The sequence below is a fragment of the Siphateles boraxobius genome, unplaced genomic scaffold (genome assembly GCF_051911475.1).
Source record: "Siphateles boraxobius isolate OS27281-9 unplaced genomic scaffold, OSU_SipBor_1 37, whole genome shotgun sequence".
Classification (NCBI taxonomy): Eukaryota; Metazoa; Chordata; class Actinopteri; order Cypriniformes; family Leuciscidae; genus Siphateles; species Siphateles boraxobius.
The window spans coordinates 4819974-4833379 of NW_027508997.1; the positions used below are offsets into that span (position 1 = coordinate 4819974).

Below are 13406 nucleotides of genomic sequence, written 5' to 3' on the forward strand. Positions count from 1 at the left end.
CGGATAAAAAAAGGAGCAGAACCAGAGTTAACATTGGCACTGCTTTCCATCGTTGGAGACAACTAATGGAAATGAAAGAAATGAGGTTTGACTCCGAACTTGCAACATTTCTTTTGGATTGGTAAGTAAGATGCTATAGTATTTCGCTAGAAGTTTGTTTTATATGTTTGTTTAGTTTTTGCGGAAAGTTATAACATAGAAATGTATCGAAGGCTGTTCGATATAAGTTCTTAAGTTAGCAATGGCTACATTGAAAGGTGTAATGAGAACTACGTGAGCTATATTATGTTTACTAAATTGCTTTCCTGAGGTAAATCTGACATATTTGTTCTCCAGCTATGGTATTGACCTCTGCACGCTGATTAAAAAAATGATTGGTCGGTATTATGTATGAAGAATACATTTTGGTAAGTTGTAGCATACTGTATCTTTCAACAGTGTTTGTGTGTTTTTTCTATTAGCTAGTAGAGATGATCGGTTCACGTGCGCTAGGGATCTGTCGTGTAACGTTAACATTTACAAGCGCCAAAAGGTATTTTTTGTTTGAATTGCGTAATAACATTGACAGAATCGGTGACGGTGAATTCGTGAGAGTTGGCAGCTCTGAATGGCGCTAGTTTGGTCAACAGCTTAGAATGCTGTCTGTTAAAAATTGATGTAATTCAAACTAACAATAAAAATGTAAGATGAACATTCACTGGTGAAGGGGAGTAGCTTGAAGAAGATGTAATTTAAAAATCACTTGACATCAACCAACATTCCTCTGGAATCAAAACTTATTCTATTAGGAGTTGGCTCGGCTTCTGCTATGGCTCTAGGGTCGTTGTGAAGGTAGGGGCGGAGCATAGAGACTATGCCGTTTCTCGTTTGTTACTCTAGAGTAGATCAATTCACTTTCTGGAGGTAGACTGCCCCCATCTGGTATGGAATGTGGAGTATGAATTGATTTTTTTTGCGGATATTACACAAGGCACCTTTAATGTGATAGGGTTGAAATAATTTAGCCCAAGGGTTCGAATTGATAACTGTCATAATTCATTTTTTTGCACAAATGACATGACATTTTATCAATAACCAGAAGCATTCCTTTAAAAAAAGAGAAAGGTTAATAATGCTTATAATATTAATAACAAACACGTCACTTATATATCCTTTACCCACTCAGATATGATGCATACTCTAAGCTGGTTTTGTGCAGTGCTTGTATTTTAAATGATTTTTCACTAGGTGGCGCAAAACAACCATAAAACGATCAGAGAGCGAGAGACTAGAAATGAGATCAATAATGTATAACCAAATGTAGCCTATACGAGTTTTTATGTTTTTGAGATTTGAAAGCAAAGACACTAGACCTTCATAGCCTACTTTCCCCTTTATATTATCAGGCATCGTCTAAAAAGGCAACTGTAATAGGATCTTGTCTATCATATTCTGAGGAGTAACAGATTCTTGTCAAGCACCATGCAGTGTCAAAACAAACATGAAAAAGGAAGAGCAAGTACATGGTTTTAAATGATGTTAAAAGAAAACAACAACAACAAAAAAAACATGTGATGTGAAAAATTATATAGGCTACTGCAATGGGAATAGCCTGTTCCTCTGGTTCAGGGTGTTGCCTGCAAAAACAAACAAACACACATCTGAGACAGCGACAAAGGGAAGGAAAGAACATGTTATAAAGGACAATATCTTACTATCTATAATTTGTTATTGTCGCTTTTTTGCCTATGGTAACAGAAAATGAATATCTTTACAGGCATGACATAAGCCATGAAAATAAATTATTAGTTGAATTAAATCCTAAAGTTATATAGCTTATAGGAACCTTTATAAACTAGATTTCTGCCCTATAGCTTCCACCAGTACCAGCATAGAGTATAAAGTAGTCTTTTCCTGCAATTCTCCACTCACAGTTCACAGCAGTACCTACCAGGGTACAAATTTAAAACAATCTTTTGTTGCTTGGTAACTACTAGCACACGCACAGTAGAAGTACGTTGGGTTCCTTCAGAGCATGTTTTGCCGGTCTCAGTGAGGTTACCTGGTATTCTTCTAAACAGCCCAGCTTGAACCTTCAAACACATTATTAGTCAGTGAAACCTAAAGTGCAGCTGAACGGGTAGTTCTAGCGCTGAGCAGGTGTGGTGAGTGCAGCGTGCTGTTCGAATAAATTCTCAAGACTCTACCATGGATCACTGCACTTTAACCTTTAACACAAACACACGCAAATGAGATGCTTATCACTACAGTGAGTCATAAACAACTGACATAATAGCAAATAAAGTAAAGAATGCAGAAGGGCACGAGTCACGGTTGATGTTGTTTTGACTCATTTTGCTTGCCTTATCATAATTCAATATGGACAGATTATATATGAATGTGACTGGGAAGTGACTCACTAAATTTGTCAGAGATTAATACATTTTAGTGTTATTTATTAAGATGGTATTGTATAATGTATTAATGAAGGCCTAATTGTCCAACTTATAAATAGGCCTACTTTAAGTATTTAAAGTCGCCATGAAATAAAAATTGACAATTCTTATTTTTTTATTCATTTGCCCTCATAATCCATAATCAAATTTCTGTTTGAGAATTTGAGCCTTGACAAAATGTGGTCACATTTACAGTTTTTCACGCGCGTTCACACTGGAATTTTGGCATTGAACCTAAAGGCATAGGGTCGGGATTTGTTCACAACCTGATTGGTCAGCTTTTATGATGTATATTTCGCGACGGAACTGGGCTGGGCTATCACACATACATCTCAGAGATGTAGATCTATTTGATGTGCGTGTTTACATCTGGAAGACATATCTTTTAGACTGTTTGCTTATCTGCGATACGTAGGACATTTCCTGTAAGATGTTAAAGACATTTAGAAAATCTATTTAAGATGTTAATGATTTAGAATGTAAAACTGACATCTTAAAGCTACAATATGTCAATTTTTTCGCAGCTAGGGGTCACTATAAGTTCTTACAATAAAAAAGGCTTAGGTTGATGACTCATTTATAAGCAGAATTATGGAACTTGTCGTCATGCTGATGGATCTAATAATGTTTACGGATGAGTCGTAAATACATTGATGTTTTTAAAATGACTGTGATACGAAGCAGGGCGCGATTGTTAATGAGAGACAGATATCAGCGTCACACACAAGTCCCGCGGATATAAAGGAAGACATTTCATTCTACCGTACTACCAGCAAGTGCTGAATTAATACTCACACAGGTCAGTTTATTAGACGAATGAAGCTTGTGAGGTAACACAGCGCTGTTTCACTTGATCTGCACACACTAAACTGCATTTGATTGTGTTGAAAGTTATAATGTTATTCTATATGTTAGTTAGTCTGTATGAGACTAGCAGTAAGCTAGAACAACATTAGAATAGCATCATATTCTAACATTTCATCATGTTGAGCTATATAACATTGATTAGTATTACCTGTCTAATAAAGTAGGCTACATACAACAGTGGCGTCTCTGTCAAGTCGAAGTTCGTCACGGACGAGGTGCTCTCGGCATCTCGAAAACGCCACGCTGATATTGGTCCTCGTTTTAGTTCTCCTTTTGTCCCAAGTCTGCTTGCCATGGTCCATATTGTTTTAACAAAACAACAATAGCGTGAGCGTGCCGCTAGACGTAACGCAGTTGTCCACATCTGTCGCCATGGTTACTATTGCAGTACGAGCGGAAACCAGGGATAACGCGGATATTACGTCATTGACATGCGACAAGTGAACATGGACGAGCCATTATTTAAAATGGGAATTTCTCTGAAATTAAAAAATATTTGGGAACTTTTGGGATAAGTACACAACTGCAGGAAATATATCACACTGTTCAGGTGATTTTTGGATATTTGATGACAAAAATTGTTGTAGCTTTAAAGACATTTCTCAGATGTTTGTGCACAGCAGATGCTTCAGACACCTTATCTGGGAATACGCTCGTTATATGTGCGTAGCCTACATATGGTATTTTGATCAGCTGAGAACTTGTGAAGAGCTTATAAAATGTGTAAAGGAGTCAAAACGGAAGCAAAAATCCCTCCATCACACACACAAACGAAGATCTGCTGTGAGGAGACAAGGTTCTGATGCCATACCGAACTGTGATGGGCAATATCGGGATGACGAGAAAAAAACAGGTATGCTTGAGCATTCTGTCCTTAATGAGACACTTTCCATAGAGACTCCAGCAATAAAAAAAACTACACTCCTCACGTACAAACACTGCTTATCTACCTTTCTTTTGTCCTGTATCATTCCACCAGGCGATAACCAACATAAGGACCAGCATAACCCTGCACCCTTATTTTGTCATGTGACGTCATGGTTTACTATGATGCTGCCGTAGGTGTTTGAATGTCTTTAGAGATTCATATGATTGCTCTTTCAGAGGTTACTGTTACAGTATATCCCTATAGTGAACATCACTATATTTCACCAAGTACATTTGACCAAGTACAACATGTTCCTGGATCAACATCTTTGTTGATCCTGGAACAACATTTCAATCATACAATCAGATTTGAGGGACAAGTTTATAGTTTATGTTTAGACTTGCGAGGTTAGGTGCTTCTACATCTGTATAATTCACATATTTCCCTCTGATTTTAGGGATAAGTTAGGACTAAATTTTCAGACTAAAAAGTTGTTCCAGGGGGACATGTTGTCTTACAGGGCAAAATCACAGTGACCGTTTCCTCCTCGGCTCTGGGTACAACTATTGTCCGAACAATAAAAACATTTTGAATATGGTATGTGATGGTGACGGATTAATACCCGTTTATGCAGGATATGTATAGACCAGATTAGATTATAGCACACTAGTCAGTATTAATAATACAATAAATACTCTCTCAGAAAGAAAAGGTACAAAAGCTGTCACTGGGGCAGTACCTTTTCAAAAAATAAACTTCTGCTCCTTTTAGGTACTAATATGTATGTAAAAAAAGTGTACCTTTTGAAAAGACAACTCCCCAGTGACAGCTTTTATAACTTTTTTTCTGAGTGTAGCCTACTCCTTTTGTAATGGATGAACTGGTGATTTGTGGCTACCCTCATCAATGAAGCACCTCTCAAACACTCAAACAGAAAACATTGTCATAGTGAATACCACTTGACCACAGAACAACCTGTTCCAGCTGTGTTTGATGTATCAAGAGGCATTTACATGTCAACACGAGGTATCCTAACCTCCTTGTGAATATGCTTGACTCATGAAAGCAGACTGCATTTCAGACTTCCAAAAGTTGCATTTATTTAACGTAATACCAATCCAAAAAGACACAAACAGAAGCTTCAATACTGTTTATTAAAAGAATTGACTAGGTAGAATTTAAACAAAAATGTCAGACTTACAAGTTTCCAATGTTGAACATGATGGATTCACACTTCTCAGCCTCCTCCCCTGCAAGCATGTCCCTGTAGTATTAATGTTAAATAAACACAAAGCATAACACTTTGCCATAGGACAAAGGGAAAATATACACATTAAATTCATACCTTGGGCTTTGACTGTCTGAACAAACACGGGGCAAGAATGAAACATTAAGCAAATACATAATGAATCTGTTTGATTTTTTATTTTTTTATCATGGTGACAGGCGTAGGTCTAACCAGCTTCATTAAATGCATTTCCAGAGGCAGCACACACAAACCTACCCACGACTGAAGAGGAATACAACTGTGTACTGAAGTGACTCGAGACATGGTCTGCGCTGCAGGAGATTTAACTATATTTTCTGAACACAAGAAATAGGAAGCATACAATCTTAGTTGGAATATTGTGTAACATTGTAGCACATGTACAACTGGAAACAAATCTTTTTCTGAAAACATTTTTTGAAAATACTGTAATAATAGGAATTTGAACATGCTATGGGCATTATTAACATTATTATGATCAGCATAATCTATGTTATTATATCTATTTTTGTTTTTTCGAAAATTGTAAATAATGTTTGCAAATATGCAGCCATGCACCATTAACCACAATTTAGAAAATCCCAGTTTGAAACACTAATTAAATAAATATACACAAAACTGTACAAAGCTAAAAAATAAATACTTCCACTGACACATTTTTTAATTATACTTTATGTACTGGAATAAAGTATGACTGAAGGGACCAATACACTCAATATATGTATTTTCTGGTCATCTGTACAGGGCATAGACATCTTTAATTATTTATTAAGTAATTATGTAGTTCGTATTGAAATAGCAAATGGCTTAATAGTACAACAAAAAAACAATGTAACAAACTCGATCGATAACAATTCTCCCGTATACCTCAGCAATGACTCCATTATATTTCATGGATTACACGGCAAAGAGATCTATTATTTTGTAAGGACTGAAATTCTCCTATTTTAACAATTTCATATTGTCTTGATCCATTAATTTCACTTCTTGGGACTGTGCATCAAACAGAAGCTCATCCGACTCTCTTGACATCTGTCAAAAAATAAACCCACAATGGCTAAAGGCTAAAGGTTCTGTTTTGTTTGAAGGAATATTTTACCCAATCATTTGGTTATTATTTACTCTCCTTTGTGTCATTCCAAACATGTATGCTGCTATTATTTGCTAAAATTGAAATCATTATGTAGCTTGCCATTAAAAAAATAGTATTTAATGAAAAAAGACTAAAGAAGAGTGTTTTATGACTCTTTTTATGTTATATCAACTTTTCTGAAGCCATGCAATATGCGATGAACAGACCAAAATTGCTCATGCCTAGAATTGAAAAGTAGCTTCACCCTGGAGAACCAATGGCATTTTAGCAACATTAATGTGACATTTTTGAATCTGGAAGCAGATACGAGCACTGCTGAGTGCTTTGTGTAGTTGCCCTAAATGAGGATAAAAGGCTTAATGACCATTTCCCAATCTATTTCAATGCAATCTCCAGTCTCTCTTTTGATCTTTCTATGTCAATCTCGTTCTCTCTCTAGTGAACTTTAAAATCACTTTGAATGCGGGCAGCAGTCGAGATATTTCTCATCCACAAACCTGTCCTGGCATGTTAGAAGATTCTGACGGAGTGCCTCTCTCGCAGGAATATAAGTCTCACGGGATGTAAACATTGCAAGCACAGACCATATGAGCTGCATGAAGACAAGCATCTAATCACAGCTTGTGACTCTCTGGGAGAGTCAAGGTCAGACGTGGATGCAGATCTATTCTGCTCTCATTAGAGACTATGATGGAGGTGTATGCACGGACATGAATGACATTTGTCAAATGGAAATTGTGGGGGATTCAGAGATGGAGAGATGGTGGGAGTAAAAAATGAAAGATTAATGGCAGGAATGGCCCCAAAAATGACAAAACTCCATAAAGGCATCATAAAAGTGGTCCACATGTCTTATGTGCTCTATTCGCACAAACTATTAATCAAGTGCATTTCTCAATGCTTTAAAATTAGAATATTCAAGAGATTTTAGCATTGTGATTCATTTTGAATCTGGCTTCGGAAGATTTTATATGTGTGTTGTATTTTTCATTTTATTGCATCCTTTTTGGTCACTATGAACTGTCGTATGGAAAGAACGAGGGAAGATACTTCAAAATGACTGAGCCCAATGAAAAAGTAACAACATACTGTACAGGTTTGTAAAGACATGAAGGTAAGTAAATAATTAAATTCTGACAAAGTATTTTAGGTGCACTAAAATTTAAAAATTTTAGGTGCACTATGCCTTAAAGTTAAAGCACTTTAGAATAAAAAATAAGTCCAACTCTACTAAAAAAGACAGAATCAGTCAACAAGACAAAAACAATGAGTCTGAACACAAAGATTAAGGAAGAAAGCAAACTACACTATCAGCATTGCTCATCTTAGCTCTGTTCTAAACATGTGGCCTTAATGTTCTCCATTCGGCTCCGCTGCAATCTGCATATTCTGATCTAAACAGACAGAAACAGGTGCTACGCTCTCCTTAAGTGGCAGGAGATACGCCAAAATGCTCTTGCACGCAAGTGTGGGCAGCTGAAGCTGGACCAGTTCCAGGATGACCATTTACACAACAGTTTAATGGACTTACTGGAAGAGAAGGATAATCAAACCCCCCAATTACACCATGTTACAATACTCATTGTTCATCATGACCCGACTAGAACTGAATTTAGTTTATTTACTGGCAGCAGAAGCCCAATTTCATGACGTCCCGCTAATTTGCTAATCCCTGTTAAGACCTGACTGTAAGAGGTGCTGAAATAATTGGTCATGTCAAAAGGATAATCTAAAAAGGTCAGCCTCAGCTTTACCTCTACTCTGTGGTTGCCATGGAAACCTCGCAGCTAATGACTGGAATTCTGATTAAAGAATCCAATAAGGAATCATGTCAGTTCTTGTGCATGTTGAGTTATTAGAGACGTACAGATCCGAATCAGACAAATCCAGACTTAGCATGTTTAGTGGTCCATTTTTCAGGGTCATACAGGTACTCATTCTGTCCACATACTGTAGTCTTCCCTCGCAGCATTTTCAATTCAGAGAGCAACACAGTTTTATCGTACTGTCACTTTCACATAATTCGCAATGTTCCCGTCCTTGTAATCCATTCCATCCTCTCCAGATCTGTCAGAATAAGCAGCACCTCAGGGAAAACAAATGCTACCGGTACATAAAGTGCATCTCAGTGGTTAATACTGTCATCTTCCCTGGTTCCCACCCCATTAATAAAAGCCTTATTTACACAATTAGTACCATCAAGTGCATTTCTCATTGTATTTAAAGTCTGTTATCCCTGCTCTTCTTAATTATGATTATTATTACAAGCTGTTACTGATATGGTCAGTGTTGGCATAAATTAGAAACTATTAAAATAAAGGACATATCAGAGACATTCAGTGCTTAACAGCACTAGAGTTTCCAGAGGACTTGCTCCGTCCAGGCACAACACCTCTATCTGAGTTCATCCCGTAGCTTTTTACAATTCTGCCTTGTAAACGTCTCTTCTAACCAGTTTGTAACGGAACCATTTACTTGATTCCCCAAGATGGGCTCTTTTGCTTTGAAGATTCCCTTGCTGCGTGTCCCTAACTATACATCCCCAACTCCAACCCCGATTTGAACACAAGCCCGCTGAAATAATCCGAGAGCTGTGTGATATAAGTTGCTGAGGTAGAATTTCCATGTGTTCGTTCTTTGCTATTTTATAACCGATGGGCATTCCTCAGTCTGCTGAAAGTCAAAAGCTCTACTTTTGAAATGTAAACGGAGAGGCAGTTTGTCCTTTTAAAAAAAACACCAATGTTTTGTTTATCTTCCAATAAAAGCTGCTGCTGCAGATACTTATTAGCATCCCGTTGAAGTAAAAAAGGGGTATTAGACAATGATACATCCCTTGAAAATTTTGGAGGACACCAGCAGTTCAAAAACATCTCCACAGGGTAGGTATGGTTCACACCGAGCTCTCGTCAGGTTTACTACACAGTTGCGTGTGCTTCCTCTTCTCCAGGATCCTGTTGAGCTCCTCCGTGAAGGAGTAATAGAGCGGAGATGTGGTATCTCCATCCGTCTGTCTCAGTAACACATAGCTGTTGCCATTCATCTTGCGTAAGACGCTGGGTAAGGTGGCAGAGAGTCCATTGACGTACTCTGATTCTGAAGGCGGTGGGAGAGGTGGAGCAGGAGGAAGCTCTTTGTTGGGTGACGTTGCTGCTTCTCCGGGAACAATCTGCAGCAGGCCGTCGTGAGCGTCGGCTTTCCCGTTGCAGTGGCTGGAGATGGTCTTGAGCTCCATGTGAGCACCCCGTTTCTTTTCGGCATGAGCAGCGGCCCGCAAAGAGTATTTACCTCTCTGCCCTTGCAAACAGAATCCCACGTACAGCAAGACGACTGTTAGAACAAAACAAAGGCCTCCTAGGATTGTGATTAGGGATAGGTACATGGCCTCCATGTTCCTCATGGACAGAAACTCGAAGCGAGGGGACATTGGGGTTGGATTGAAGTCCTCCGGGGATTCACTTTGGGAAGTCTGAAAGGTCCAGTAGATCGCTGTGGTCAAGTGTGGCTGCGTTGGCTCCACAGGAGGAGGTGCAGGAAGCTCCTGGCGAACTGTTAAGCTGTAGATCACCACTGGTACATGGACACCATTTTCCAGGGAGAAGCAGCAGTAGTGGCCGCTCTGGTAAGACCGTGCCTCGATGACCAGGAGACCGTCAGTGCCGACGCGGTAGCCAGAGTCCAGCCCGTATCCCTGCAGTTTCTTTCCATCCAGCGTCCACTCAGGGGTTGCCAGATTGGAGCTGAGCTCACACTGTAGCAGCACGTCATCGCCCGCCATCACAGAGCGAGAGCGGTGTAACACTTGGTCTATGACACACAAACAGCAGTTACAGGGATATTAGTCATTCAGGGTTACTTGGCTTGATTATATCACTGCAGTAATGGTAATTCATTGGACACTTCTAATTAGGAATAACCTGTAACCTTAGATTTTGGCTAATATCCACTTCATCCCATCCCACCTTATCTGACATATACCATTTGCTATGACTAACTGAGGAATAAGGAGACAAATTGACTACATTGATTTGGAAAGCAACATTCACAGTGTTGTTATTGTTGACTAAAACTATTAAAATAGTTTTCATTAACTGAAATAAACCTGAAAAAAACCTAAATAAAAAATTTCAAATGTTGCTGACTGAACTAAAATAAGTTGTACTAAATTACTCAAAAAAGTATAATTAGTTTTAAATGATTTTTATTTCACTTTTTGTTTAAGAAAACAAAAACCAATAACAAAGACAATAGCACAATTAAAATGAAAACTGAGAATATAAAAATGAATGCTCATTCAAAATATTAATAAATACCATAATAGTATATACATAATACTAAAATAACACTGAATAACCACCGTTACACTGACTAATACAACAAATGTTTTTCATACCATCTGCTGTGGATTCCTCACAGCCCTGGTTTCCATTCAGAATATCCTGGGTCAGATTAGCTCTGTAGATAGTGAGAGGTTATTATTTGGGACACACCAACAATAGAATTCTGACCGATACGAATTATTTTCATATAAAGGCTGGTCACTGATAAATGAGTGATTATCTAAACGAAAAAACAACATTAAAAACTATAAACAGAGATTTTAAATGATACAAGTGAATCTAGGTATCACATCAATATAATGTACAGAATGAAAAAAATGGATATTTAAGTACTTGATTTATTTCAGATAAATGAGCATTAGAAGACAGCAAAGGTAATCTAAATGTAAAAATATGGGAAAGGAGCATGCTCAATGAAATATTTAAATATAAAATATAATTAAATATTCTGATGCAGAAAATAATAAATTGTCAGACAACTAATATGGTACATATTGTGCATTACTAATGTTTAATTGATCAAAGTACACCAACTTTTCAAATACGCATTCCCTGTTCCATGACATGCATAAAAAAATCAAGCTGTCCTTATTAACAGTGTACTTGCATTGAGATTTGACGTCAATCACAATCGCACAGTTTCATTCAGTTAATAAGGACAGCAAAGGTACTAGTATTTATGACCATGCATTCGTACCTGCTGTTGTGTGATGTAATGTCCACACACTCCAGTCCATCCCAGCCACAGAAGGGATCGCGTGCCATCACGCAGTCGAAGCACGAGGAGTATCTGCTGCATGTGGACAAGGGCAACTGCACCACTGAGCTGGGCGAACCCACATACACACTTCTCTGACAAAGAAAGGTTCAAGTGGGTAGTAAGATTCACATTGTGTGGGCTGTGCATAAAATCAAATTACACCCATATAAATTTAAACAGGATGTAATGGACTTGCAAAATTTACAATGGGAACAATCTGTTGTAATAATGTATTCACAACTTCTAGAATGTAGACACTTCTTTCTCACCTGTTTCTCAGAGATGACTATACTGTCCACTGGCTGGGGCTCCTCGAACAGCTGCAGCTCCTCAATGATGTGCAGCTGACCATTAACCATCACAGCCCGCTGTAGCCAACCTTCATCTGGAGGAACATCGAAACCAGATGAAAGACATTCCAGTGTCACACCACTTTTATTTCAGATAAATGATTTAATACTTTAATAAAAATTGTTATAGAAAGCAAAGTAGTTCATTTTTTTTTTTTGGGCTTCACTGAATATATTGTGTAAATTACCACTACAGATTATGTTTCATTTGGACCTTCACAACCCTGCTGATCAAAAAAACTCAAAAAAACTGCCAGGTTTTTGATAGATAAGAGCTAAAGGGAGGTCACTGCAGTACCTGTCCCAATGAAGAGCATGTGGTATATCTGACCATCTAGAGCAGTCACTTTGTGTACGGCAATTTTAGTGTAGTCCACATTCCTCCTAAACAGCAGGGGGCGCTGTCCTTGAGGAAGGATCTGCCTGTACATGAGCGGATGGCGACGGACAAAATGAAGTACGTCATCTGGCAGGTTGGTGGATGAGTTAATGCCTCTCGCTCTAAGTTGATCTGTGATGCACTGAAGAGAAATGTAAAGCACAAGCAAGGTAAAGTCACCTTCCAACAATACATGCACAGTAGTGGCCAAAAGTGATGTCCGTCCTATGAAAATTTAATTCTTTACCCTTTATTCAAATATTTTTTTTTTTTTTTAATGATTTAGTAAGCATAGTCAGTGTGCTTGGAGTCAAGTAAATTGTTTTAATTGTGATAACACAATAATGCCCTTATATTTAAAAACATATATAATATTTTCCTTATATTGTGATGATTTAAAGGTATTTTCCAGTTTTCCCTGTTTTCACTGTTATTTGGTAGGGGGTGCTATTATGCATCTTCCGAAAGACTGATCACCTGATCAAAACACAGGTGAAGAAAAAGCAGAAACAAGCGATAGCATATGTAAGCATATGCCTATAACGTTACTGAATGAAATGTCGACCCAGGACAAGCTATAGGACTGAGCAAGCTTTGGGGCTGTTGATGGACTTATCTACTCCATTTATATTTTGATAATCATTCTGAATCCGATCCAGACATAGTCTGACAAAAATGTGATTTTCTCAGCCTTTTTGCTCAAAATGTTGCTTTTTTATTAAACACCCACATTCAAATGTTGATAATAAAAAAAGAATACATGAAGCTAGAATAAAACAGGGTTTTATGTTTAAAAGCAGAGGGGTCTGTTCTTTGTTTTTATGTATTGCATGTTCAGATATTCTTACAACAAAATATTCTGTGGGCCAAGAAACTTTTATGAAAATGATAAAAAATGCTGGCGATGACAGGCAATTTTTTTCAAAAACGCGGGAAAAGAGTTAAAAACAAATATCCCCCAACAGACATCACTTTTGGCCATTACTGTATGCAGCCATATTTTCACATCCTTGAAAGGCTAGCAGACACAAACAATGCAGGGTCTGA

General features: G+C 37.9%; 1 protein-coding gene across 2 annotated transcripts in view; it reads right to left on the minus strand.

The window, feature by feature from the left end:
• Window positions 1-5305: 5305 nt before the first annotated feature.
• The window catches only part of sema4ga (sema domain, immunoglobulin domain (Ig), transmembrane domain (TM) and short cytoplasmic domain, (semaphorin) 4Ga), a 35180-nt gene continuing 27079 nt past the window's right edge, over window positions 5306-13406 (minus strand). For both annotated transcript variants that reach the window (XM_077197181.1, XM_077197182.1), the window contains 5 exons: window positions 12279-12501; window positions 11900-12015; window positions 11568-11722; window positions 10924-10985; window positions 5306-10337 (listed from right to left, as the gene is read on the minus strand). In XM_077197181.1, coding sequence (XP_077053296.1) covers window positions 9424-10337; window positions 10924-10985; window positions 11568-11722; window positions 11900-12015; window positions 12279-12501 — 1470 coding nt within the window. In that variant the 3' untranslated portion in view covers window positions 5306-9423. The remainder of the gene's footprint in view (window positions 10338-10923; window positions 10986-11567; window positions 11723-11899; window positions 12016-12278; window positions 12502-13406) is intronic.